At 39.9% G+C, this 25,155-nt stretch overlaps 1 protein-coding gene across 3 annotated transcripts in view; it reads right to left on the bottom strand.

Moving 5' to 3' along the window:
* The window catches only part of slit1a (slit homolog 1a (Drosophila)), an 85,107-nt gene that overhangs the window by 51,053 nt on the left and 8,899 nt on the right, over positions 1-25,155 (bottom strand). For all 3 annotated transcript variants that reach the window (XM_089117362.1, XM_089117361.1, XM_039690509.2), the window contains 3 exons: positions 19,918-19,989; positions 19,146-19,217; positions 17,734-17,805 (listed from right to left, as the gene is read on the bottom strand). In XM_089117362.1, coding sequence (XP_088973488.1) covers positions 17,734-17,805; positions 19,146-19,210 — 137 coding nt within the window. In that variant the 5' untranslated portion in view covers positions 19,211-19,217; positions 19,918-19,989. The remainder of the gene's footprint in view (positions 1-17,733; positions 17,806-19,145; positions 19,218-19,917; positions 19,990-25,155) is intronic.

Genomic DNA, 25,155 nt, shown 5'->3' on the forward strand with positions numbered 1-25,155 from the left:
TAAACTTATCAACTAAAATAAAAATAAACATAATTAGCAATATTATAAAAGCTAACTAATAAAATGAGAAAAACATATAAACTAAAAACACACTAAAAAATGAAAGTAAATTTGACATGAAAAAATATATAAAATGAAAAATGATAAAAAATAAAAGGTCATTTAAAATGTTAATAAAAAGCACATAAAATAAATAAATACAAAAAAAATGTAAGTAAAATATCATGAAAACTAAAAATACAAAACTAAAAGCTAATTTAAAATACTACTAAAAAACGTTCATGTATCTAATAGCAGCTTTAAAAACTTAAAACTTAAATAAATTACCTAAATGTAAATTAAAAAAAGACAAATTGAAAAGCACAAAGTGAACTTCAAAATTTAACTAAAATGAAAATGAAAACTATATATATATATATATATATATATATATATATATGCTAATTAAAAATATTATTAAAACTAAAAAATTAAACTAAAAACTAAAATAACACTATATATTTTATATTTTTTCTATAAGGGCATCTTCCCATCATGGGATCATTTCATGGATTTAGGGTTATTTCATTCTTTCAGTTTAATTGATTTAAATTTTTAATGAACTTTTATGAATTAAACAGCTCATTAACACTTTACCAGTAAAAAAAAAACTATTACGCGATCAAAGACACTTAGCCTTACATTGAAGCTCTCTGGCATTAAGGGTTCTCTAAACTCGACTCAAGAACCCTGAGTTCTATATGGACCCCCCGGAGTGAAGATAGAGTTCTATATAGAGATACGTTTCTATTCAAAGCACCAGCGTCAGCAGAGAAAGCCTCCCAACACGATCAATACAAGCCAATCTCAGCGAGAGCGCCATCGGGGATGGGCGTCGGGTTATCTTTGTTTCCTTCAGGCATTTACAACCTTCAGTGCTGGTGTGTGTGAAAAGCTCTCAATAAAGCGTGGCCATCATCTGCCCCCCCGCTGTCACACACACACACACACACACACACACACACACACACTGACCCCTGCACCTCAGGACTTCCTCAGGCAAACACATCTGACCCATCCATCTCCAGCCGACAGCCGATGGGAACGGCATCTACACCCCGGGCCAAGGGTGACAGGCTAAATAAAGAGGACGGGGCTCGCGTCTCAAGCACAATGGGTGCACATTTCTCTCCGGGGTTATTGGAAAACTGCTGTGTGAATGTGTCACTGTCCACCTTACCAAGAGGACAACCCCTGGAAGATCATCTGCAGGACTACAGCCTTCCGTCAGAAGTTACAAGGTCATTTAGACTACACAGCGCAAGACTCTACGCACCAATACATACAAATCAGTGCAGTTTACAGCCGAAATAAACACTAGAGGGAGTAAAACGCCAACCACTTTTATTCCTTTACATGCAAACTGGGAAAATTATTGATTAATAAATCACGCTTTTCCTTGTCCAATACTATATGATGCCCTCAAAACACTTGTACAACAATAGTGTTCAGGGAAGGAGGAGGGAAACGTTCAAACACACGTTATGGGGTCCGATTACGCCCTTTAAAGAAGTCTTGATTTAGTTTTTTGGGTGTAGAAGAATACATTTTCAGGATTGATTGTTCAAAAAACACATGCTTTCACATATTTTTCATTGTCACAGTAGTTTTCGATGAAGCCCCTCCTTCTGGAATATGAAACGTGCTGTGATTGGTTGGCTGGCCCAGTGTGTGGTGATTGACAGCTTACCACATGTTCAGGAAATGCCCAGAAAATTCATAACCGCCAGATCTACTGAGATGTAAAAATTAACAATGGCATCAATTTCAAACCCTTTTGATCCCGATTCAGACCCTGACAATGTTAACGAACGAGAGGACCGTGCTGACTCAAGCACAGATTTCACAGGACGTTTCAGAGTGGTATATATATATATATATATATTTAAATATTTATACATTTATTAATATTTGTTGGAAAACTATGGTAATACAAACAGTAATCGATCACAGAATCGTGGATTCCCTAATGCCGAGTTCAGACTGCACGATTTCTACAGTAGTCGCTGTTCTTTTCACACCGCATGACTTTACAATAGGATGAATCACCGCAAACTACATTTCAAAACAAACACACGTGAGATGTGACAAAGAAACAACGCGACACCACACGTGCAAGACCAGAGATCTCACGTGAGACTTTTTTCTTTTTCGACCTGGTTGTGGTCCAGCTCAGATGAAACGTCAAACAGACACGGATGCTCCTGCCAAATTTCTACTAATTTATCTTCCATTACTTGTGTCTAAATAGACCGAGCAGAAGCCTTTTTCTGAAACAATGCCATGCATGTTGATGCGTGATCTATAACTCCTCCCCGCTGCTCTGCATCTTGCTCTCTCATTGGATGTCGCTAATCGCCGACGTAGTTTTCAGTCAGAACACTTTTCAGGATTTTGAATCGCCGACAGGTCCAGATATGTTCGAGTCTTTGCTCATTCGCACTGCGTGATTGTCACTAGCTCGTCGATTTGGCCGTGATTTCGGGCATTTGTCGGCGATTTCTCAAAAACTCTATCTTTCTTTGAAATCTTTCTTACCCTGATGACTTTCTACTTCTTGCACACTTTTGAAGTGATTTATGGACACCTGCAAGATTGGACTATGTTGTCTATGGACTGATTGGACTATCTCTATGTTGCTAATGCTGATATATATCTGCCCATCTGCTCACTTATTTAACTATTTTTACCTTTATTATTATTATTTAAAAGGTTACTTTTATCTTTATTATGAAATATTACTTGTACTAATCCACGGGCCTTGCAATTGCCCCATGGGGATAAATACAGTTTTTTGAAATTGAAATTGAAATTGAAACTGTCGGCGAGCCAAAATCGTGCAGTCTGAACTCGGCATGAAGGGTGGTGATCAATCTTACATAAGCTCCAGTAAACTGTAATGTTCAATCTTCAGGAACAGTGTTAAAAATTCATTTTAACCTCTTTAAGTTCGTCAGCCTTCGGACAAACAGTTTTCAGAGTGTAAAAAACAGTGACAACACTCTTCCTCTTATCTAGAGAACATTTTAGGTTTCGTGATGTCACCAACCCGGGAAGTAGCTCGTTGTAGTCCATACCACTCGTTTGTTTTAGTCCTTAAAAATCCCAAACACAATCACGGACACATCTGATGCGCGCGTGAGCACACCGGCCAATCAGAGGTGTTCGCGGTTCCGCTCAGAGTCACATTTTTAAAACTTCAGACCACTTTTTGACAACTCTGTCCATTGGCAATCGCACTCCGCTCTCAAGGCTCTCGGCCCCGCCCTGCTCGCCACATAGCGCGTGATTGGTAAACATTGGATGATCACCTGGCACAGCATCACTCTTGTGTACGAGTCCCGTGAAACACAAGCTCAAAAAAGCTTTAAAATGCCACGGTTGCCTCAGCAAATAGCATATGTCACATTTACTTTTGTTAATGCTAACCAGAGCCGGACAGTAACGGAGTACAATTTTGAGGGATCTGTACTTTACTCGAGTATCATTTTTGGGGAGTACTCATGACTTTACTCAAGTACATTTGAGAGGGAAATGTACCCGTTACTACTTCAAAAAAAAAAAAAAAAATGAAAATAGAGAAATGTCGGAAATCCTCAATTTGTTGTTTTCCTCTCAAACGTGATTGGATTGTGCAGGCGCCACTGATTGGGACAGCCTATCAGCAATCACCTTCAGCTTTCCCCCAAAGTCAACTCCATGGTCAGATCTAGATAAGAGACGAAACAATGGATGAAGACGCAGCCGGTCCATCCCGGGAATGCGCCGACCCGTGGCCCCACCTCGCCAGACTATTTCAATTTTCTGAACTTTAGAAAATAAGGACATTTCTGCACATAAATGTAAGTATTGTGGCAGTAGTAATGCAATGTACTCTTGTACTATTGATACTAAAGTACTTTTAAAAACGAGTACTTCAGTACTTTTACTCAAGTAGACATCTGACTGTAGTACTTTTACTTGTACTTGAGTCAAATTTAGCAAGGGGTATCTGTACTTTTACTCAAGTATTAAAGCTGTGTACTCGTCTGTTCCCTCGGCTTCAGTGTTTTCCAACACAATACAGCATTAAGGTTTTAGCGCCACTCAGCGGATGCGTATTTAAAGCTGCATTACGTACAACAACCGATGTAATTAAACATGGCCAGATTCATGTTCATCTGTTTCAGGTAAAGCAGAACGTGCGATACGCAATGCAACAGGCACGCTTTTCCAGTGAGCTCGGGCTGCATTTAGAAGCAGTGAACCTGCTTTCAGACGTACAAACGCTTCGAATATCTGCAATGTTTTTAGCCGGCGTGAAGGTTTAAATAAGGTAACGGTGCTTCACACGCATCCCTCTGAGAACGACGTTGAGAAGGGTTAAGGATGAGTCAGGGAGCCGCTCAGGAATGCCTTTGTGTCGCTTGGCTAATATTTGCACATGGATTTGCCTTTTTCCTCTTTAGCTTTCAATGTTTGCAGAGGCGAATGAAAGGGCGAGAAGGCAACGGGCTACGGAGCAGCATGGGATGGGGAACACTGGATAATTGGAGGGTAGACGTTTTTGGGAATGTGTTTGTCCGTCTCCCGTTAATTCACACATTCTTGCACTCGCATGAACATATAAAAGCACGCAGGTTAATGCACCATCACACACTTCACTGCTTCCCGTATGTTTGGGACTGCGGATGGTCTCTCTGAATATGAATTAGGCTGTTTTGTGGTGAAAGTGGTCCCATCCAGTGAGAGTCTGATGGTGTCTGAAGTGGAGCTCAGATAATAATAGGTGCCATTAGTGGAAAAGCAGAAATAACAGCATTCGAGCACTGAAAACGGCCGTGCAATTACATCAAAAGTCAATGATAATGCAATCTGCGCTGCTTCCAGGGCAAATCTGAGTGTCTGGATATCGTCAGTCACGTGATCTACCCCATCAAGGCTTCACCCGTCTCCGTTTGGACTGTAACGTAGCCCGTTTACTGTGGATCAGCCCAACCGTGACAGCAACATTCACCATTCTCTTTGGTCATCTGGCTGTTGTGTCTCGCTGGGATTCCTCAGCCTTAACGCTCCAAACAGAGTCTCTAAATATTTGAAGACTTTCCTTTCTGTGTAATTAATATCACTGGAGCGTGTTGGCGGTTTGATCAAGGTTAAGTCTGTAAGACTTTCAGAGAAGTGGAACATTAGGACTAGCAGCTCGTGTCCTTGTCCTCTCTCGAACACTTCAGAAGTAGGGCAGAATCACTCGTGTGTTTGCAGAGGGGAAACTGCAGCAAAATGGTCATTACCGAAAGCACTGCTGAACGTGCAATGATGCGCAATGAGACGCTTTTAATATTTGTTGTGTACATGACATGCATGTGAGTTCTCTATTTGGTTGCCAACTTAATTAACACAGTATCACATTAAAAGAAAATGTAAGAGACATAAACAGTGGGAGGGGAAATAAGTATGAAGGCTTGTTTCTGCGATGGAACTGGAAAAAAAATCATTAAAAAGGTAGTTGCAACTACATCTGACAATATTACCCACAATTCCAAGCTTATATCTCACAATTCGGACTTTCTCACATTTCGGACTTTTCTCTCGCAATTCTGACTTTTTGGGGCAATTCCGAATTTATATGTCGCAACTTTTTTCTTACAATTATGAGTTTATATTTCGCAATTCAGACTTTTTTCTTGCAATTACAAGTTTATGTCTCAATTCTGACTTTTTTCTTTCAAATCTAATTTGTCGCAATTTCTCGCAATTCTGACTTTCTTCTTTCAGTTGTGAGTTTATCACAATTGTGACTTTTGTTCTTGCAATTGGGAGTTTATTCCTCGCAATTCTGACTTTTTTTTGCAATTCCGAATTTATTTCGCACATCTAACTTTTTTCTTACAATTATGAGTTTATATTTCGCAATTCAGACTTTTTTCTTGCAATTACAAGTTTATGTCTCAATTCTGACTTTTTTCTTTCAAATCTAATTTGTCGCAATTTCTCGCAATTCTGACTTTCTTCTTTCAGTTGTGAGTTTATCACAATTGTGACTTTTGTTCTTGCAATTGGGAGTTTATTCCTCGCAATTCTGACTTTTTTTTGCAATTCCGAATTTATTTCGCACATCTAACTTTTTTCTTACAATTATGAGTTTATATTTCGCAATTCAGACTTTTTTTTGCAATTACAAGTTTGTCACAATTCTGACTACTGACTTTTTTCTCGCAATTTTGACTTTTTTTTTTGCAATTCCAAATTTATATGGCGCACATCTAACTTTTTTGTTATAATTATGAGTTTATATTTCGCAATTTAGACTTTTTTCTTGCAATTACAAGTTTATGTCAAAATTCTGACTTTTTTCTTTCAACTCTGATTTGTCGCAATTCTGATTTTTTGGGCAATTCCGAATTTATATGTCGCAACTTTTTTTCTTACAATTATGAGTTTATATTTTGCAATTCAGTCTTTTTTCTTGCAATTACAAGTTTGTCTCAATTCTGACTTTTTTCTTTCAATTCTAATTTGTCGCAATTCTGACTATTGACTTTTTTCTCGTAATTCTGACTTTCTTCTTTCAGTTGTGAGTTTATCACAACTGTGAATTTTCTTCTCGCAATTGGGAGTTTATTCCTCGCAATTCTGACTTTTTTTTGCAATTTCGAATTTATGTCACAATTCTGACTATTGACTTTTTTCTCGCAATTCTGACTTTTTTCTTTCAGTTCTGAGTTTATCGCTATTTACTTTTTTCTCGCAATTGGGAGTTTGTTCCTCGCAATTCTGACATTTTTCTCACAATTTTGAATTTACATCTTGTACTTTCCTGTATTGTTTTCTTACAATTATGAGTTTAAATTTCACAATTCAGACCTTTTTTCTCTCACAATTCTGACTTTCTTGCAATTCTTGATTTTATGACTCGCAATTTTCAGATTTTTCTCAGCCTTAAAAAGACTGACTTGTATCTTATAAATTATTATATATTAGAGATATAAAGTCGCAATTCCATTTTTACGTTTTATTCCGTGGCAGAAACAAGCTTCCATAAATAAGAGATTTTCAATAATATTGATGTGAAATCACCTCTAGGTCTGTCACGTCTCCAGCATCCACTGATGCAGCCCTAGATTAGCCGGTCTCAAAGCAAACCTACAGAGAGCTGCTCTCGTTTCCAAACACAGTTTATTTATTAAGCGAAGCTTCATCCGCCTCTCGAGTGCAGATGAGCGACAGAAACTCCACCAGCCACACTGCCACCGTGACTCCACTTCTCCACTTATCTTTGCAGAATCAGTGATGTGTTGGAAGAACACTTAAAGGGATATTTCACTCATAAATATAAATTCTGTCATCTCTTACTCACCCTCATGCCCCTCCAAACCCACAAGGCTTTCGTTTATCTTCAGATCACAAATAAAGATATTTTTATTATTCTCTCATCATTTTTGTACGCCAATTGAAAGTAAATTTCTCAGTCAGGAAGCAGTCTAATCTGCGTTAGAATTGGCTCTGTCAGCCAAGGTAGTGTCATAAAATTCAAAGATTTTTATTTTATTATATTAGTGTAGTAATATATCTCAGAAAGCTCCTAAACAGCACATGAACAGAATAAATTACATTTTTGTGACTAAATATGTGTCTCTTTACCAAAATAAGCTGCATTCAGTACACTTTATTAATCATATCATTTTATTTCTCAAACCATGACTGCAACCTTTTGCATACATATTATTATTTGTTGATGACATTATGTGTGAGAAGATCAGTTCATATGACAGAAATCTCCCACCTTTCCTGGAGAACTGTTCATATTTGTACACTCTAAAAAATGCTGGGTTCTTTTAACCCAATTTTGGGTCAAATATGGACAAACCTGAAATGTTGGGTTAAAAATGTAATGTAAAAATTTAACCCAACGGCTGGGTTAGTCCATATTTGACCCAAAGTTGGGTTAAAACAACCCAGCATTTTTAGAGTGTAATATTTAGCAGATCGTAGTTGATCTAATATTTATTGTTCGGTAGTCCATGTAATATTGTTACTTTACATTCAAGCCATTTGTTTTAACAAGCTGTGAATCTGTAATGACTTTAACAGCTTAACAACTCATTTGACCTTAACCCTTTAAGGTTAAAGGAGTTAAACCTAACAGTTTAAACATTTGGCATAGGGTTAGGGTTCAGCTGAATGAAACTGACACAGGCATTAACACTGGCTGCAGGAATAAACATAATCCTCAAGTATCTTTGATCTACACTGACGTTTATTAACAAACAGACATGGTATCCCTCAAGGTTCTGTCCTAGGACCGTCATTATATTTCTCAGAGTAAAAACAAAGATATACACAGAAGTAAACATATGTGACAGACCAGGTGAAGTGAACAGACTTCAGGATAATAAGAGGCCAGAGAGCAACAGAAAATGAATGTCTGATGTCTGTATGTCATAAAACTGGTAAGCATTTACTGTGACCTGGCTTGAGCACATCAGTAACATCTGTAGAACAGCTTCATCTCACACAGGGAGCAACTCAAAGTTTAGGGGCGTATTTCTGAACATAATAGAGTGCAGAATATAAAACCCCTCAAATGTAATACTTTGATGGCAGGATGTTCCTCTGCATCAAGCCTTTCTGTAACAAATCCAAAGTCAATGAAGCAGGCGCTCACAGACCAGCATATTCTACACAGATGTCACACAAGAATGGAAAGCTGGAAGCTCAGAATTGAGAAATATAAAGTCAGAATTGGGAAATATAAAGTCAGAATTGCATGTTATAAAGTCATAATTGTGATATAAAGTCAGAATTAGGAAATATAAAGTCAGAATTGTGAGTTATAAAGTCAGAATTGTGAAATATAAAGTCAGAATTGTGATATAAAGTTAGAATTGGAAAATATAAAGTCAGAATTGTGATATAAATTCAGAATTAGGAAATATAAAGTCAGAATTGTGAGTTATAAAGTCAGAATTGTGAAATATAAAGTCAGAATTGGGAAATATAAAGTCAGAATTGTATGTTATAAAGTCAGAATTGTGATATAAAGTCAGAGTTGGAAAATATAAAGTCAGAATTCTGATATAAAGTCAGAATTTTGAAATTTAAAGTCAGAATTGGGAAATATAAAGTCAGAATTGCATGTTATAAAGTCAGAATTGTGATATAAAGTCAGAACAGAATTGGGAAATATAAAGTCAGAGTTGGAAAATATAGTCAGAATTGGGAGATATATACTCGACTTTTCTTCTCGCAATTGCTTTAACTTTATATTTTGCAATTCTGACTTAATATTTCCCAATTCTGACTTTATATTTTAAAATTCTGACTTTATATCTTCCAATTGCGTGTTATTATGTCATAATTGTGAGACATAAACATGTAATTGTGAGAAAAAAATAGCTCTTAAATCCGATGGAACGTTTCCCCAAAGCACTGCAATTAAAGATGTACTGTACCAGGTCCGTAAGTCCATTACGCGCATCAATACGCCTTATTCACGGCAGCGCCATCTTTGATTTTTAATGAGAATGAAAGCGAGGCTGTGAGGGATAAACTTGCATCTCTTCAATGGGCTGTACTGTTATTTAATGTGTTTTCGGATTGTTCTGCTCATGAAACACTGGAAAAATATCTTTCCAAGAAATGTCAGTTGACAAAAAAATTGTAAGTAATCTAGCCGCTTTATTCAGCTTTTTACAGCGAATGCCATTGGAAACACATCATGCTTTTGTACATTATTTCACTATTTCAGAGAATAAAAATGTGTTGGTAAAAAACAACAATAGCTTCTCCGCAGTGCCACATGATCGGTCTAATCCAATGGGGTTAGTAGAAATAGTTGACAAGCGCTTGATATAGTCAGTCAAAAGTATGTTGGAGGAGCATTAAAATCAAGAGTTAGCAGCAGATATTAGGAAAAGCCCAGTGATGCTATAATGACTGCTAGCTATTTACAGTCAGTCGAGTGTCTAAAGTGGACTATCCAAATACATTTGGCTCAGAGAATGTCAGTTTTTCTGTAGTCCAGTATAAATACATAAATATTGGCCACGATTTAATACAAAGTCATATTTTCCTTCTGTGCTATTTCGGGTGATATGCATGACCTGTGTTAGCATGAGCTTCTGTATGTCCATATACAGACAATAACAGAAGCCTGAGATCCCAAACGGGGATTTATATGACAGTTACAGAGGTCACCCCAACTGACATTGCACAGGCTTTTACAACGACGCTTCTCTACCCAGACCCTTCATTAGTTGTGTTTCTGGGAGCGGACGCCTCAGGCTGGATCGTGTCGAGACTTTGAAGCTGCACTGAAACTCACATCTGGACCTTCGACCCGTTGGACCCCATTGAACTCACTGTATGGAGAAACATCCTGTGTTTTCCTCAAAATCCTTCATTTCTTTTCCACTGAAGAAAGAAAGACATGAACATCGTCGATAACATGCGGGGGAGTGAACTATCAGGAGATTTTAATTCTGAATGTCCAACTAATGAACCTTTCTTGTAAAGTTCACCCAGTTATGTTGGAAAGAGAGCCCAGTCCGGCTTCTCACGTGTGATGGTGTAACCCGTCTTCCTCAAGTCTGGCGCTGTTTGCTGGTCTTCATAGGGGAAGAATGGCTCCTAAATGGCGGAGGAGTTTCGGGACATGCCAGGCCTCATTGTGCCATTCTTTATCACGCCTGACCCGAAATCAAACATGCAGGTCCGCCATCTCCTTGGAGACACCGCGAGGTCTATCACTTGGAGACGGAGAACAATGGCAGCCTGGGAAAGCCCACGGCGCGAGGAACGGCCTTGTCTTTCACTCACACTGACTCGAGTGGCATTGAGAAGCTCTCCCTCCGCTAACGCTGGGTTCTCTTATAGTTATGAAGAGGCGATTTTCAGTTACACATGTTTGTTCAAAGTAATCTGGGCTTTAATAATATTCTCAAAATGTTTATACATCGTTCATGGAACTGGACAGGTTGGTGGAGTTGGACAGGGTCTTTTAAATGTAACTTGTTTCGGAACGTTGAGAGAACATTCAAAAGTAACAATGTTTGCAGAACGGAACCTTTGTATGAGCAAGAACGCTTTTACAACGTGATAAACTGAACATTCCGAATTCCGTTTGCAGAACTCAATGGTTTATTGAACTTTCCCTCGTATAGAAATAAACAAATGTAACCTAAAATAATTTTTTTACCAATATGAAAATACGAAAGCATTCATGGACATGCTATATTTCACTGTACCCAGAGTGTGTGTGTGTTGTGTCCTTCATGAACAGCTCCACCTCCTTCACTTGGAAAAGTTCCTGTTTTTAAATTTAATTAAACTCCTTCTGTGCGAGTAACATTTGACAAATCATCTTTGAGAATATCAGGTTTTAAAACATTTTTTAAATAGATGTCTGAACTGCCTTCCAATAAAGTTATTATTAAAGCAAAGATTTTTTTTACCTTTTCAAAACTGTAAACAAGAAAAGTCTGAAGTGGCTTCTACCTGTGTATCTTTTATATTGTTATACTGCCATGATTTTATGTTTGTCTTGTTTATTAAACACATTTGTTGTGAAGCCAAAGACATTTAAGCACATTATGGACAACACTGAACTCATCGTGTTTCTCTCGAGGACCTTCTCCACTTCTTGCATCCTTTGCTCCATAAAATCTGTCGATAAATATAAACTGGCTGTGCACACAAGCTCTAATTATGCAAAAATATACAATTAATAGCTGAAATAACATTACTTGTGTATTAACAGTAAAATACACTTTATTTCAATAGTCTGCATTGCATATTCCATTAATTATAGGTAACTTTGCAACTTCATGTCAACTATCTTTCATTACTTTACAACTTTACAAAGTCAAGTTTAGTCAAGTTGACCTTGACAACATCAGTCCAGTGAGTTACGGGGCCGTGTAAGAAGTCTTGATGATCTAACACACATTGGACATCGACTGAAAGAAGGTTCTTGAGCTGAAGTAAGAATACGACTGTTCGGACACCAAATCACGAGTCATCTATGCAAATGAACCCGTTGATAAAACGGACACAGATGTGATGGACAAGCAATCAATTATTCTTCTAAAAGTTCTGGGAAATTCAACACTAACTTCCAAAAGAACCTCAGACACAAACAACAACTGCAACATCTCATACGCACAACATGCACATTCAGCCGAATCTCAGACGGATCTTAGACGGATCTCAGACTCTCAGCCGGATCTCAGACGGATCTCAGCCAAATCTCAGACGGATCTTAGACAGATCTAAGACTCTCAGATGGATCTCAGACGGATCTCAGACTCTCAGACGGATCTCAGCCGGATCTCAGACTCTCAGACGGATCTCAGCCGGATCTCAGACTCTCAGACGGATCTCAGACTGATCTCAGCCAAATCTCAGAGGGATCTTAGACCGATCTAAGACTCTCAGATGGATCTCAGACGGATCTCAGAAGTATCTCAGCCGGATCTCAGATGGATCTCAGACTCTCATACGGATCTCAGCCGGATCTCAGACTCTCAAACGGATCTCAGCCGGATCTCAGAATCTCAGACGGATCTCAGACTCTCAGAAAGATCTCAGCCGGATCTCAGACTCTCAGCCGGATCTCAGCCGGATCTCAGACTCTCAGACGGATCTCAGACTGATCTCAGACTCTCAGACGGATCTCAGACTGATCTCAGACTCTCAGACGGATCTCAGACTGATCTCAGCCAAATCTCAGAGGGATCTTAGACCGATCTAAGACTCTCAGATGGATCTCAGACGGATCTCAGAAGTATCTCAGCCGGATCTCAGACGGATCTCAGACTCTCACACGGATCTCAGAAGTATCTCAGCCGGATATCAGTCGGATCTCAGACTCTCAGACGGATCTCAGACTCTCAGACAGATCTCAGCCGGATCTCAGCCGGATCTCAGACTCTCAGACGGATCTCAGCCGGATCTCAGACTCTCAACCGGATCTCAGACTCTCAAGACGGATCTCAGCCAGATCTTAGACGGATCTCAGCTGGATCTCAGACGGATCTCAGCCGGATCTCAGACTCTCAGACGGACCTCAGACGGATCTCAGCTGGATCTCAGACTCTCATCCGGATCTCAGACTCTCAGACGGATCTCAGACTCTCAGACTGATCTCAGCCGGATCTCAGACTCTCAGACGGATCTCAGCTGGATCTCAGACTCTCAGACGGATCTCAGCTGGATCTCAGATGGATCTCAGACTGATCTCAGCCGGATCTCAGACTCTCAGACGGTTCTCAGACTCTCAGACTGATCTCAGCTGGATCTCAGACTCTCAGACGGATCTCAGCTGGATCTCAGACGGATCTCAGACTCTCAGACTGATCTCAGCCAGATCTCAGACTCTCAGACGGATCTCGGACGGATCTCAGACTCTCAGACTGATCTCAGCTGGATCTCAGACTCTCAGACGGATCTCAGACTCTTAGCCGGATCTCATCCGGATCTCAGACGGATCTCAGCTGGATCTCAGCCGGATCTCAGCCTTCTGTTGTTGTCTGTATATGGATATATACCAGAAGCTGGTCCAGGAAAGGCATGTTCACACAGTTCATGCATATATGTGTGTGTGTGTGTGTGTGTGTGTGTGTGTGTGTGTGTGTGTGTGTGTGTGTGTGTGTGTGTGTGTGTGTGTGTTGGGACCGTTTGGACTATATTAGACCTCATTGTCTGTAAATCCGGCGAATTGTTTCAATTTAAATCTAGTGTTTCCACTGGTTATTAAAAATAGCAATAGTCTGGTAGAAAAAAAAATAACTATGAATATGCAAATGAGCCCCGCCTCCACTCACTCCCTCACTCAGAGATCCACTGGTTGACGATCACACGTTGATCTGATTGGTTACAAGGTGGTTTGTGACGTCAGAAACACCAGCGTGTTTTTGAGACTGTCTTTGGTTCACTGCAGTTTTAAGGAGGAAATACTCAGCAATGCTGTCCACTTATCAACTTACACATGGTGTGTGTTAAAGCGGATTAAATACACCACATACACACATAAACAACATTAAACGCTAGATTTACACCACAACAAACCCTTCTATGCCATTCCCGTAGGATAAACCACACACACGCTTTTTGCAATCAGTGCAGATCTACATACTAATGTGTAACACAGAGACGTGTTTTGTGCCGCTCGGAAGGAATGATTTTTTATAACTGGATTCTTGCCATAATTTCTGCCATAAAGTCTCAGCCAAGAAGGCAGACTCAATCGTTTCTCCAGTATCTTTTACCTTTGGAGATTTCTGAAAGCGAGTCGCCCGTGGAAACTTTCCCCTGGATTGGTTCCAGCTCCACATGAACAGTGTGTGAGTATGAATAGCACACATCTAACCTCTCGAACACGTCGATCATCTCCGAGCCGCGGGGGCCGCGAGCGCTTCGGGCTCTTACATCACAATATCCGGACCGAACACATTCAGTCTGTCGGGGAGAATAGCGTGCGTTCTTCATCTCTGCTGTACATTCACAGCCGAGCATTGAGTCGAAGCCACTGCTTTCCAGTGTAACTGGGCCAAGAACAAGGGCACGTTATTCCAGCCGCGGGAAGATGTGTGTGTGTGTGTGTGTGTGTGTGTGTGTGTGTGTGTGGCTGCCAGAGACCGCAGTGATATGCCATCACAACATGATAACAACCACAAACACCTTGTTCTTTGTGTCACAGTGTCTTTTCCTCTGCTATCATGAGCTCTAACTCAAGAATGCTCTCTATTAATGCTCTGCCAGCTCAGGGTGTGTGACTTCATGTTATTTAACACACTTATACTTAATAAGTGTAAGTTCGTAAGTCTTTAAGTATTTCCTCCTTCAAACTGCAGTAAACCAAAGACAGTCTCAAAAACACGCTTTGAAATCGGTGGTGTTTCACAAACCATCTTGAAGCCAATCAACCAGTGGATCTCTGAGTGAGGGAGTGGAGGCGGGGCTCATTTGCATATTCATAGAACCGCACATAATAAATGAGGCAAGGGTGTCGAGTTGCATTCAAGATATTTTAAGCCATGAAGACATTTTTTTTTTGTCATTTTGGTGATCAAAGATGCGTTTTGAGGGATAACTAGATCACTAGAATATGATTTGGTCGTAAACACAGATAAACAACAACAAACCAGTGAAAGAGATCCGCATCTGAGACTCGGCAACACCTCCTCGCCGCTATGAGGACATTAGGAGGAGATTCTCACAAAGTCTAACAAATAATTTGCCCTGAATTTAGAAACAATAGAGTTTATAGATATAATAGTTCCCCTAACGTTCCTGAATGGTTATTTTTTGGGGGGAACCAAACAAGAACGTTATAGGAACGTTCCATGTAGGTTATTTTTAGGTTCCATTACACGAGGTAAAAACCATATAAATACTGTTGGTTTTCTCACACAAACCGCTCGTTTCGTGTCTTAGGCCATCAATGTGTACTTACATTTACGAGTCATTAAATCATGTTTAATTTGGACTTCTCTGTGCTGCTCTTTGGTGGACCCCCTTAGCCTCAGTGTATGACTGATAGACAACAACGGTTTGACTGAAAAATGTCAAAATTGAAAATACTGTGGAAACAAAGACACCTACATCTTGGATGCCCTTGAGGTAAGATAAAACATATCAAAAATTAATTTCAAAGTGAACTATCCCTTTAACCTTAAGGGAAAGTTCTAGGAACGTTCTGGGAACCAAAAACTAACGTTGCCGGAACGTTCCCAGAACCTAAATTTGTTCGCTGGGCATACTTTTACAGCGTTATTTGTAATTTTTCCCATTGGCATTTAAAAAAAAAGTGTTCATTATAAGCAATGAATCAATCTAACCTGCTACGAGGAGAATCACAACATTACAGAATTAGAAAATTTGAAAATCAGACAAAAATGCAAAGGTTCGAGACTCAATGACTTCAGTGAGGAAACGTATTTTTGTTCTGTTTGTTCTGACAAATGCTTTATCAATACACTGAAACGATTGTCACGAGTTCTCCTCTATATCAGTGTCAGTGTTTCCGCCTCCATTGTAGTCTCGAGTCACGAACACGTCACAATATTCCTCATTATAATAATTCATGCGCAGAATAAAGGGGCGGGGCCTGGCTGAGTTAGTCAGTAGTGTGTTAAACTGGCGGTTATGGAAAGGGGCGGGACATTTCCCAAACACACTCGACCAATCACAGTGCACTGCTCCAGCCGACCAATCAGAGCACAGTGTGCTTTTCAGAATGAGGGGCTTCATAGAGACAGGAAGTGAACAGAGCGTTACTGACAGACTGGGAAGAGAGGAGCCGCAACAATGGAGAATATGAGGAGAATAATCAACCTGTTCTAGTCGAGCCTGAACACATCAAGATTGGATATGATAGATCCTCTATAAACACCACAGATGTTTTTGAAAAGGCAGCTGAAAGAAAATATCTTGACTATATTAATGCAAGTGAATCTATGTAATGAATAATTTAAATGTGTATAATCTAAAGCTTGTATTATGCATTCAAGTTTGTTTTTAATTCAAACTCCAAAATATAATATTAATATCAGTTCAGAATATGCGGAGTAAGCGGAGCCGTCTCTGTCCGGATACAGATGTTCGGTTGACTTCTGCATCCATCATTCCTGGAGGAGTGTGTGTAACGGGACAGGTTATTATGAGGAAGAGCGTTTGTGCCGCTCTGAGGGAACGTCACTCGGCTGACGCTCTTCATTGTGAATATTTCACACAGCTTCTCCCGTATGAATAATGGATGACAGCGAAATATAGAATCGCTTGTACATACATGGAGAATTCTGTCTGTGTTTGTCCTCTTTTCATCCCTCTCTCTCTCTCTCTCTCTCCCAGTTGTTCATTTCCACGTCCCACTCGCTCTGAATATTTCAGCATGTTTTTAGAAATGTCTCTCTGGCTTCCCTCAGATGGAGTCTCTGCGGCGGAAATCATTGAAAAACACCAAAGATCCACCTTGAACGTCTGGAAGCGGGAACAGAGATGCGGATCCGACTCGGGTTAAACACATCCGTGCAGAATCGCTCTCATACACACACTAACAGTGCTGTGACGACACGGCAAACACACACACATTATTCTCTCTGGACTGATGTACACGATTCATACACTAAACCTTAAAGCTGATGTAAAAGGCTCGACTCTGCTCATTTGGATGAAGTCTGTGCATATGGACATGGTTTTAGACTCTCACATCTCATGTTTTGTTCTCGTTCTTGTTCGGACAAACACAGAACGTCCCCCTAACATTACCGAATGGTCTCATGAGGTTATTTTTTTGGGAACCAAACAAGAACATTGCGGTTTGAACATTCTTGAACGGTGCGTTTTTGCAAACCCTCAAAAAGTGACAACTTTAACATGTTTTATAAAAATATCTGTGGGGTATTTTGTGCTAAAACTTCACACAAACACACTTTCGGGACATCAGAGATATATTTGATATATTTTTGGTATATTTGACCACCCCTTTAAATCCAACCTAACATGATGACAGAAAAATCACTCATCCTTCAACCAAAATCCCTCACAACACAATCCCAACGCCAGACGCCGAGAGTCCGAGAACAGGTTTTGAATCTCACAGCACAAGAACGGCCTAAAACCAAAAGCCTAAATGTGAATGTGACTCATTGTGTGATTCTCCCAACGCATCACAGCAAATCCAAGACAAGCAAGCCAGAATCAGTCACTTACAGTCGGGACAGAGCGGCGTTCTTCTGGAACAGGAGCTCTGGAAGCTGGTGGAGCTGGTTCCTGTTCAGACGTCTGAGAGGAGACACACACACACACACACACACACATGAGATCAGAAAACTGTTTAAGCCTGGGAATCTCTGCCTAATAATGCTAGTAAATAAGTGAAACAACATCTAGAGTTATCTGTGTGTGTCAGACATTTATGCGAAATAAATTAGCTTGGTTCAAATTCATAGAAACTTGAGTCGCAGCTGATTAACCATTGGGGAGATGTGGGCAGAGATGCACAATACTCAACTCGGCGTCATATCGAATCGCCTTATTGAATGAGAGTAAAAAGTTAATTAATTATGGGTCTAAAAAAATTAGGGTGATAATTAAAAATCATTATTAAAAAAGAAAATTGTGGTTTAGTGTTGTATAGAAAATATTGAGAGCATTTCACTAATAAAACCAAGAGAAACCATATTTCCTCTCGTTTTAAGGAAACACAGTTTTGAGGAACTGATTAACTGATAAAATCAAAAGCCTAGCAATTCATTTCAAGACAATGCGGTTTTATTTCGGTACACCACTGTTAGTTCCCAGCATGCTTTGCACATCACAGGAAACGGAGAGTAAATGTTGAAATTAAGTGTAAATTATATGTGTTTTTTGAGTAAATGGAAACATCTGTTAAAGTTTAATGTTCAGTAATGTTTGACATTTGAAAGAGAGACATTTATAATACAAATAAATGTGGTAACACTTTACAATAAGGTTCGTTAGTTAACATTAGTTAACTACATTAGTTAATATGAACTAATAATGAATAGCACTTATACAGCATTTGTTAATGTTATTTTCAACATTTACTAATACTTGATTAAAATCACGCACCGTGAACTAACATGAACAAACAATGAACAGCTGTGTTTTCATGAACTAACATTAACACAGATGAACAAATGCCGTAAAAAATGTATTGCTCATGGCTAGTGCATGTTAGTAAGTACATTAACTAATGTTAACTAATGAACCTTATTGTAAAGTGTTACCATAAATGATGTATTAAGAATCTGAAGCATGTTGCTTTGATCAATAAACAATTATTTTGCTCACAAACTATAACTAGCATCATATAACTAGTGCAGTAAAAGGTTTTGCTAACAATATAGTTTTTTTTAGGTAATTTCTAAAATTTCTAAAAGTTTCAGACTTTTAAGAAAAAAAAAAAAAACATTCAACTAAAAATATTCAATTCATTGTGCCATAGACTAAATAATTTAGGGGTTTTACATGATTTACTCAGGTAATTTATTCAGATTCCATGAAAGAAATGTCATCAAAAATATCATGTGTATGTCTCCGCATTTGTTTTTAGTAAAGAGCGCATGGCATTAGCAGATGATGCAGTGTTGCACACTCACAGTCTCTCCAGCTCTCTCATGTCATCGAACGCTCCTCGCTCCACCGTTCCTATCTGGTTCTCCATCAGCTGCCTGTTCACAAACACCAACAGCACGTCACACACAAACACACACCCGCCTAAATACTGATTCTGGAAACTAAAAATGGTCAACGTTGAGCACCAGAAAAATCCTGTAACGTTTCCCTCCAAAAGCTTCATTTCTCTTTTTCCGAGGACAGAAAGGCGTACACATCTTAGATGGCCTCGGGGGGAGTAAATAAACAGGACATTAGTGTGTGAACTATTCCTTTAAAACGAGATCTGAGGACAGCTTTGAGGGAGGTGAGCGTGTGCATGAAAACGTCATAACTTGAGGAGATTCACAGCACATTTACACCCAAATGATAAATTTACACAGAACTGACCCAAAACCTCACTGTAAACGGCTTCAGTCGTCTTCATAGAGTTGACTTAAAGTGCCATTTGTGGCATTGTTTTTCAAACAGTGAGTGAGTAGTTCATGCTTTTATAATCCCAAAATATTTTAAAATTTCATGCGAGTTATCTATATATCTGAGTATGAAATCTGTAATCTCGGTGAAGAGTTTTCTCTTGGAAAGCTGTAATGAAATGTCAATATATTTGTCGGCCTATGAGATTTTGAGGATGATTATTAATGTAAAACCGACAGTTAAATAACGTTAAAAATATATGGGACTTTACTGTAAAATGCACAACAACCGGAGTCTCCACTCTTAAGATGATTATCACATATTTAATGCAGAACTCACAAAACTCGAAGATACTTGAGTCCAGAAAAGTCATTTCTGTTGATGCGTGTGAGGTTGTTTCCATTCAGTTCCCTAGAAAAAGAAACAAGAGTTATGGGTAAGTTTATGAATATAGCATTGCTGTAATGACTTATTTAGCTCAACAAGTGTCATATATATATATATATATATATATATATATATATATATATATATATATATATATATATATATATATATATGGCCCTCTATAACCAGGTGGATAATGTGCTGCTGTAAAATACTGTGTGGGTTCTTCGCAAACGTCTGCTCATTATTGCGAACATGTGTTTCTTTTTCGTCCCCAACACTGAGAGAAACACACCTACACACACAAATCTCCCATGAATACTGGATACAAAGTCATGCACTTTCTGTTGTTTGTAATGAGCACCCGTGGGAGCCCAGCGCACAGAGACGGGGATCGCAGACAGATGTTCACACAGGTGCACACACAGAAATAATGCACTGCTATTCATCAGACACCACCTGTAGATGCGCCGTGCGGATGAAGACGTTGGTGACAGATGTTCTTAAGAGAATCTCTTGATCAGTAACACTTTATTTTTTTGCATGTGAACTAGCACTCATTATAGCATTAGACTGTTTTATTAATATCAGCTAACGCTTTATTTTGATTCTCCACCACAAACATACATGGGAATATATTGCAAAATATAATGCAATATATGTAAACGTCTCAGGTTACGACTGTAACCTATGTTCCCTGAGAACGCGGACTCGCAATGCGCCGAATAACGCTAGGGGAACGCCTCAGGTGTCTGAAATCACTATCAAATCACAGCAATCACATTGACCGGCGACAGCCTGTGAATCATTAATGTGCAACCTGGAAGTACAAAAGGGTGCCTTGCAAACAAGACAGTCATCCTTTCGTCTGAAGGGACTGTTTGGTAGGAAGGCCCCGAGGCACAGCAAGGAGACGCAGTCCTGCCTGTCCGAAGACAGAGACTCTGGACACTTGCCTTTAGGTAAGGCAGTCCCTCCAGGATTTCACGATTTTTTTTTTGTGATTTTTGCGATCAAAATGACTGATTTTGTGGTGGTAATTTCCAAAAATTTGTGAAAAAAATTGCGATTTATATATAACATTTACCATAATAGTATTCAGTCCTTCAAGAAAAACGCGGAGCTTTTTTGTGATTGTTGCGGGCAAAAATTGATTGATTAGCCTGCTCGGCCCGTTTTCTTTAAAAATGCGATGGAATATGCGGGATATTTATGCAATTTTATGCGATGAAATTGCAGGAATTTGCAAAAATTGAGAGAACTTGCAAAAATTGTGGTTTGATAAAAAAGATTTCTCTTTTTCAGTGATTCCCCCAACATCCTGTTCTCACTAGGCTAATGTAAGAGTCATTTCTTATTACTTCCTTTGATAAGCAAGCATACTACATCATAGAAAGTGCTGGGAATATTTAATTTCTCATCTTGTTTTATTTCAGACTATAACGAGTGTAAATAAGGTGTGGCCCCTTTAAGAGCTGCGTGCTCCCTGTTGAACTCTCTGCAGTGTTATATTATATGTGCGCCTCGAACACCCCATGTGTGCGGGTAATTTCTGTTTGATGCTACTTCTTTTATCTTATGTTGTTTATTAAGTAACGATGTGACGGTAGAACGTGTGACAGACAGTTATACGAGTTCGATTTGTGAGACGTCAATCGCCTCGTGAGTCTGTCCGGCGTCGCGTAATTGCGTCACTTCATAACGTTCCCATGGAAACAGGGGGAAATGGCTGCTCTTGTGTGAAGCAAACGGAACATTTTTTAACTTTCTACTAAAATACACGTGACTTTTTTTGCAACGAAAATGCGAGGATTATGAAATTATGCAAACCCCACATATTTTGCAAGGAAATCGGCAATTTATGCGGCGAAAGTGCGGCGTATTTTAAAAAATGCGGCCCCCGCATAAATATGCGGACTTTGGCTGATTTTGCATTGAATTCAGCGATCGCATAATCGCGTTTTTCTGGAGGGACTGGTAAGGCATCCAACCTGAAGGACTGCGAAGCTGGCATTGAACCACTCGGCCTGGATCTCAGAGACGGGGTATCCCGGAGAGCATCCCTCAGCATAGTGCTTACAAACCTTGCTAGCGAGGGGAGTTTCTCTGCTCGATCCACTGATCTACCCAGTGCGTATGTTTCAAAGAGAAGGCCAAAGGACTGATCTAACTGGGGGGCCTAAGACCATCTAACCAAACTCAGGAGTCTGAGTACTCATAGGCACCCTCGGCGAGGGGAGCACATGGTCCGCTAGGCAAACCAGACTGTAGACAGGAAAGTGTCTGAGAGACACACTTTTTTTTTTCCTGAAAGCCCGCTGGGAACCAGTAGAAGAGAAAGAACACTTTAATCGAGCCAGGGCGCAAGCTCACCTTCAGCAACTGAGGCCAGCCGATCTGATAGTAAGAGGCCACTAGCTTCCTGAACCCAGCACCACTGGGAAGCCACTCACAGGGAGGCCTAGTACCTGATAACCACCATATGTGGAAACTCGCCTACAGGGAGGCCTGGTGAGGCCTAGTACCCGATAGCAAGTCAGGCTAGCTGTCCAGTTGCCTGTCCTTGGGGCTTTGCCTTCAGGGAGGCCTGGTGAGGCCTAGTACCTGATGACCATCCTAAGTGGGAATTCACCTTCAATCTAAGCAACTGGTTACTATGAGCCCTGAATTCGGGTGAGCCAGCCAGTCTCGGAGTGGCCTGTCTAAGCCAGCCTCCTGAAAGTCTTCTTATGAGGGAGACTAACTACCACAGACCAGAGAGGTCAGGGACTGAGATATATGATAGCCTGAAAAGGCCAAACGCTGCTGGAATCAGGGAGGTGTGGTTGGGTCTACTAGCTGACAGCAAGTCTGTTCTGCTACAACATACACTGTTGGGAACCATACTATTTTAACATAACTATTGAGCACACCCACAGGAGGCCTAATAAGGCTAGCTACCTGGTCGCGGCCATAATGTATGTCCCACAATGTTGGGACCCACCTCCGAGGAGGCCATAATAATCCAAACACTTTTTACCTTATCTTTGACATTGACATTGACATGACCCCCTAGCGCTATACAGGGAACAAGGTCTGTGGAGCTTTTCTTTTAGATACATTTCAAAAGCAATCAGCTCACCTGCGGCGTGAAGACCGACCGGATAGTTCTCTATGTCACTCTACATGCCTGGAAGAGGCGCTCGCACGAAGCAAGCCGAGGCGGGCCATCAGAACACAGTTCTCATCAAAAACCGCACCATACAGTGCCTTTCATAATAATTCTCTTACAGTTAATCCTCTTTAGCGTGTGTTTAATGATTCATGGGCTGTCGCTGGTCAATGTGACTGCAGTGATTTCAGACACTCGTCACGCCTGAGGTGTTCCCCTCGCGTCATTCGACGCAGTGCGAGTTCCCTTTCGGAAGTATTCCACATACTGTACATGTTCCCATAAAAATGTGAATGTATGTTCACACACACATATATAAATATATACACACACACACATTCCAGAATGAGTTAAATCTGATTTCTAGTTCCCAGCATGCTTTGCTTCTGACTGTTAAAAGTAAGGGTTAGTGCCCGACGAGGTGTCCATTGTCAGGTTTTAATGGACGACGGCGAGGCGTGAACCGGCCGACGCGGAGCGGAGTCGAAGTCCATTAAAACCTGACAATGGACACCTCGTCGGGCACTAACCCGCTTATACCATGGTCACTTGCCAAATAAAACATTTTTAAAACATTAGTTTATATTTTAATTAGGCAAAATCTAGATTTACAAATAATAACTTGCCTGACGGTTTATTTAGCAACCGGAGATATTTATAGTCCGCTCAGCTTGTAGAACACTTCAGGTTTTTTCATGAAACGCATTTTTTTTCTAAGGTAGGCATAGTTTTTTTTTTTTATTATTACACATAAAACAATTAATCAAACAGGCTCCTTAGGCTTGAAACGCTGTACTCTCCTCCTGCCTTGGTTGACCCTCCCGCAGGGTCCCATTCAGAGCAGCAGCGGTGTCATTTTCAAAGCTGGAGTTAGTCCATTTTTTATTTTATTTTTTTTTTATTTTTTATTTTGCGCATTTATTTATTGATTTCGAATGGTAAACAGGCAGTTTCACCAGAACTACTTTACTAGGTGTCCTCTATCACTTTTTAACGGACACCCTGCAGCCAATCAGAATCGAGTATTCACCCAGACCATGGTATAAAGGAGAGTAAATGTCTGTAAATGTGTTTGTCGTCTGAAGCTGAAATGCCGAACATCAGTCAGTGCTTCCGTTAGTTTTAACCCCTCGTCTCCTGCACTGTAGAGAAGCAAGTCTAATATTTATTTAATATTTAATCTAATAATTAATTATTTTTATTTACAGAAACCAAATTTCCATGCACACTTTCTACATTTATAAAACATGAAAGTTATTTTAATCAAAATATTTTAGGGTTAAGCATTATTTGTGTTGTGGCTGGATTCTTTTGAACTTGCCTTTTGTTTTAAAATATGAAATGACTGCTTCTCTATGATCTGTACATTAAAGGAACGTGTGCGACAGCTGTGTATGTTCTAACGAACCCGGTAAAACATAAAGCTCGTTACAGCTCGCTCAGCCCGCTGAAACCCGACTGTGATGTGAGTTTAAAGAGCAAACTCTACTCCTGGCAAAGTGCCACAACCCTTTCTGCCCGAACACAGTTGAGTTAGGGGGAAACCTCCACTCATTAACCAGCTAATGAATTAAAAGAGAAAAAGCAGATTTCAGGGAAACCCTTTGATGCTGTGAGCAGGGCTTGGTGGGCCGTTAACGAGTCTGATCCATCAAGAAGCCGACGTAAGTTCACAAACGCGAGGTCAAGAAGCGGTTAATCAATGAGGGGTTAATAAACAGCTCCTTACCCTGCTGTCATTAGATTATTCCCATTATCATTTATCATAATGTTTGCATTGTATAGCCCAAATCTTGTTCATCCTTTCCTCACTACTTACTTAGACTTGATGAGCATTTAAATCGGAGGAAGCCAAAGCATTTAAACATGCCGTTTCAAACACACGAGGCTTATTTGCTCCAATGCATCTGCGGGCGTTTGTTTTGGCCCGTTTTCTCCCTTAGTTTGGTCCATTGAGCCATATACCGTATGAATCCATGCTCAGATCCACACCATATTTGGTCTATTAACATTTTTTGTGGAAGCGAACTGAACCAAGA

The sequence above is a fragment of the Pimephales promelas genome, chromosome 11 (assembly GCF_988280905.1).
Source record: "Pimephales promelas chromosome 11, fPimPro1.hap1.1, whole genome shotgun sequence".
NCBI lineage: Eukaryota > Metazoa > Chordata > Actinopteri > Cypriniformes > Leuciscidae > Pimephales > Pimephales promelas.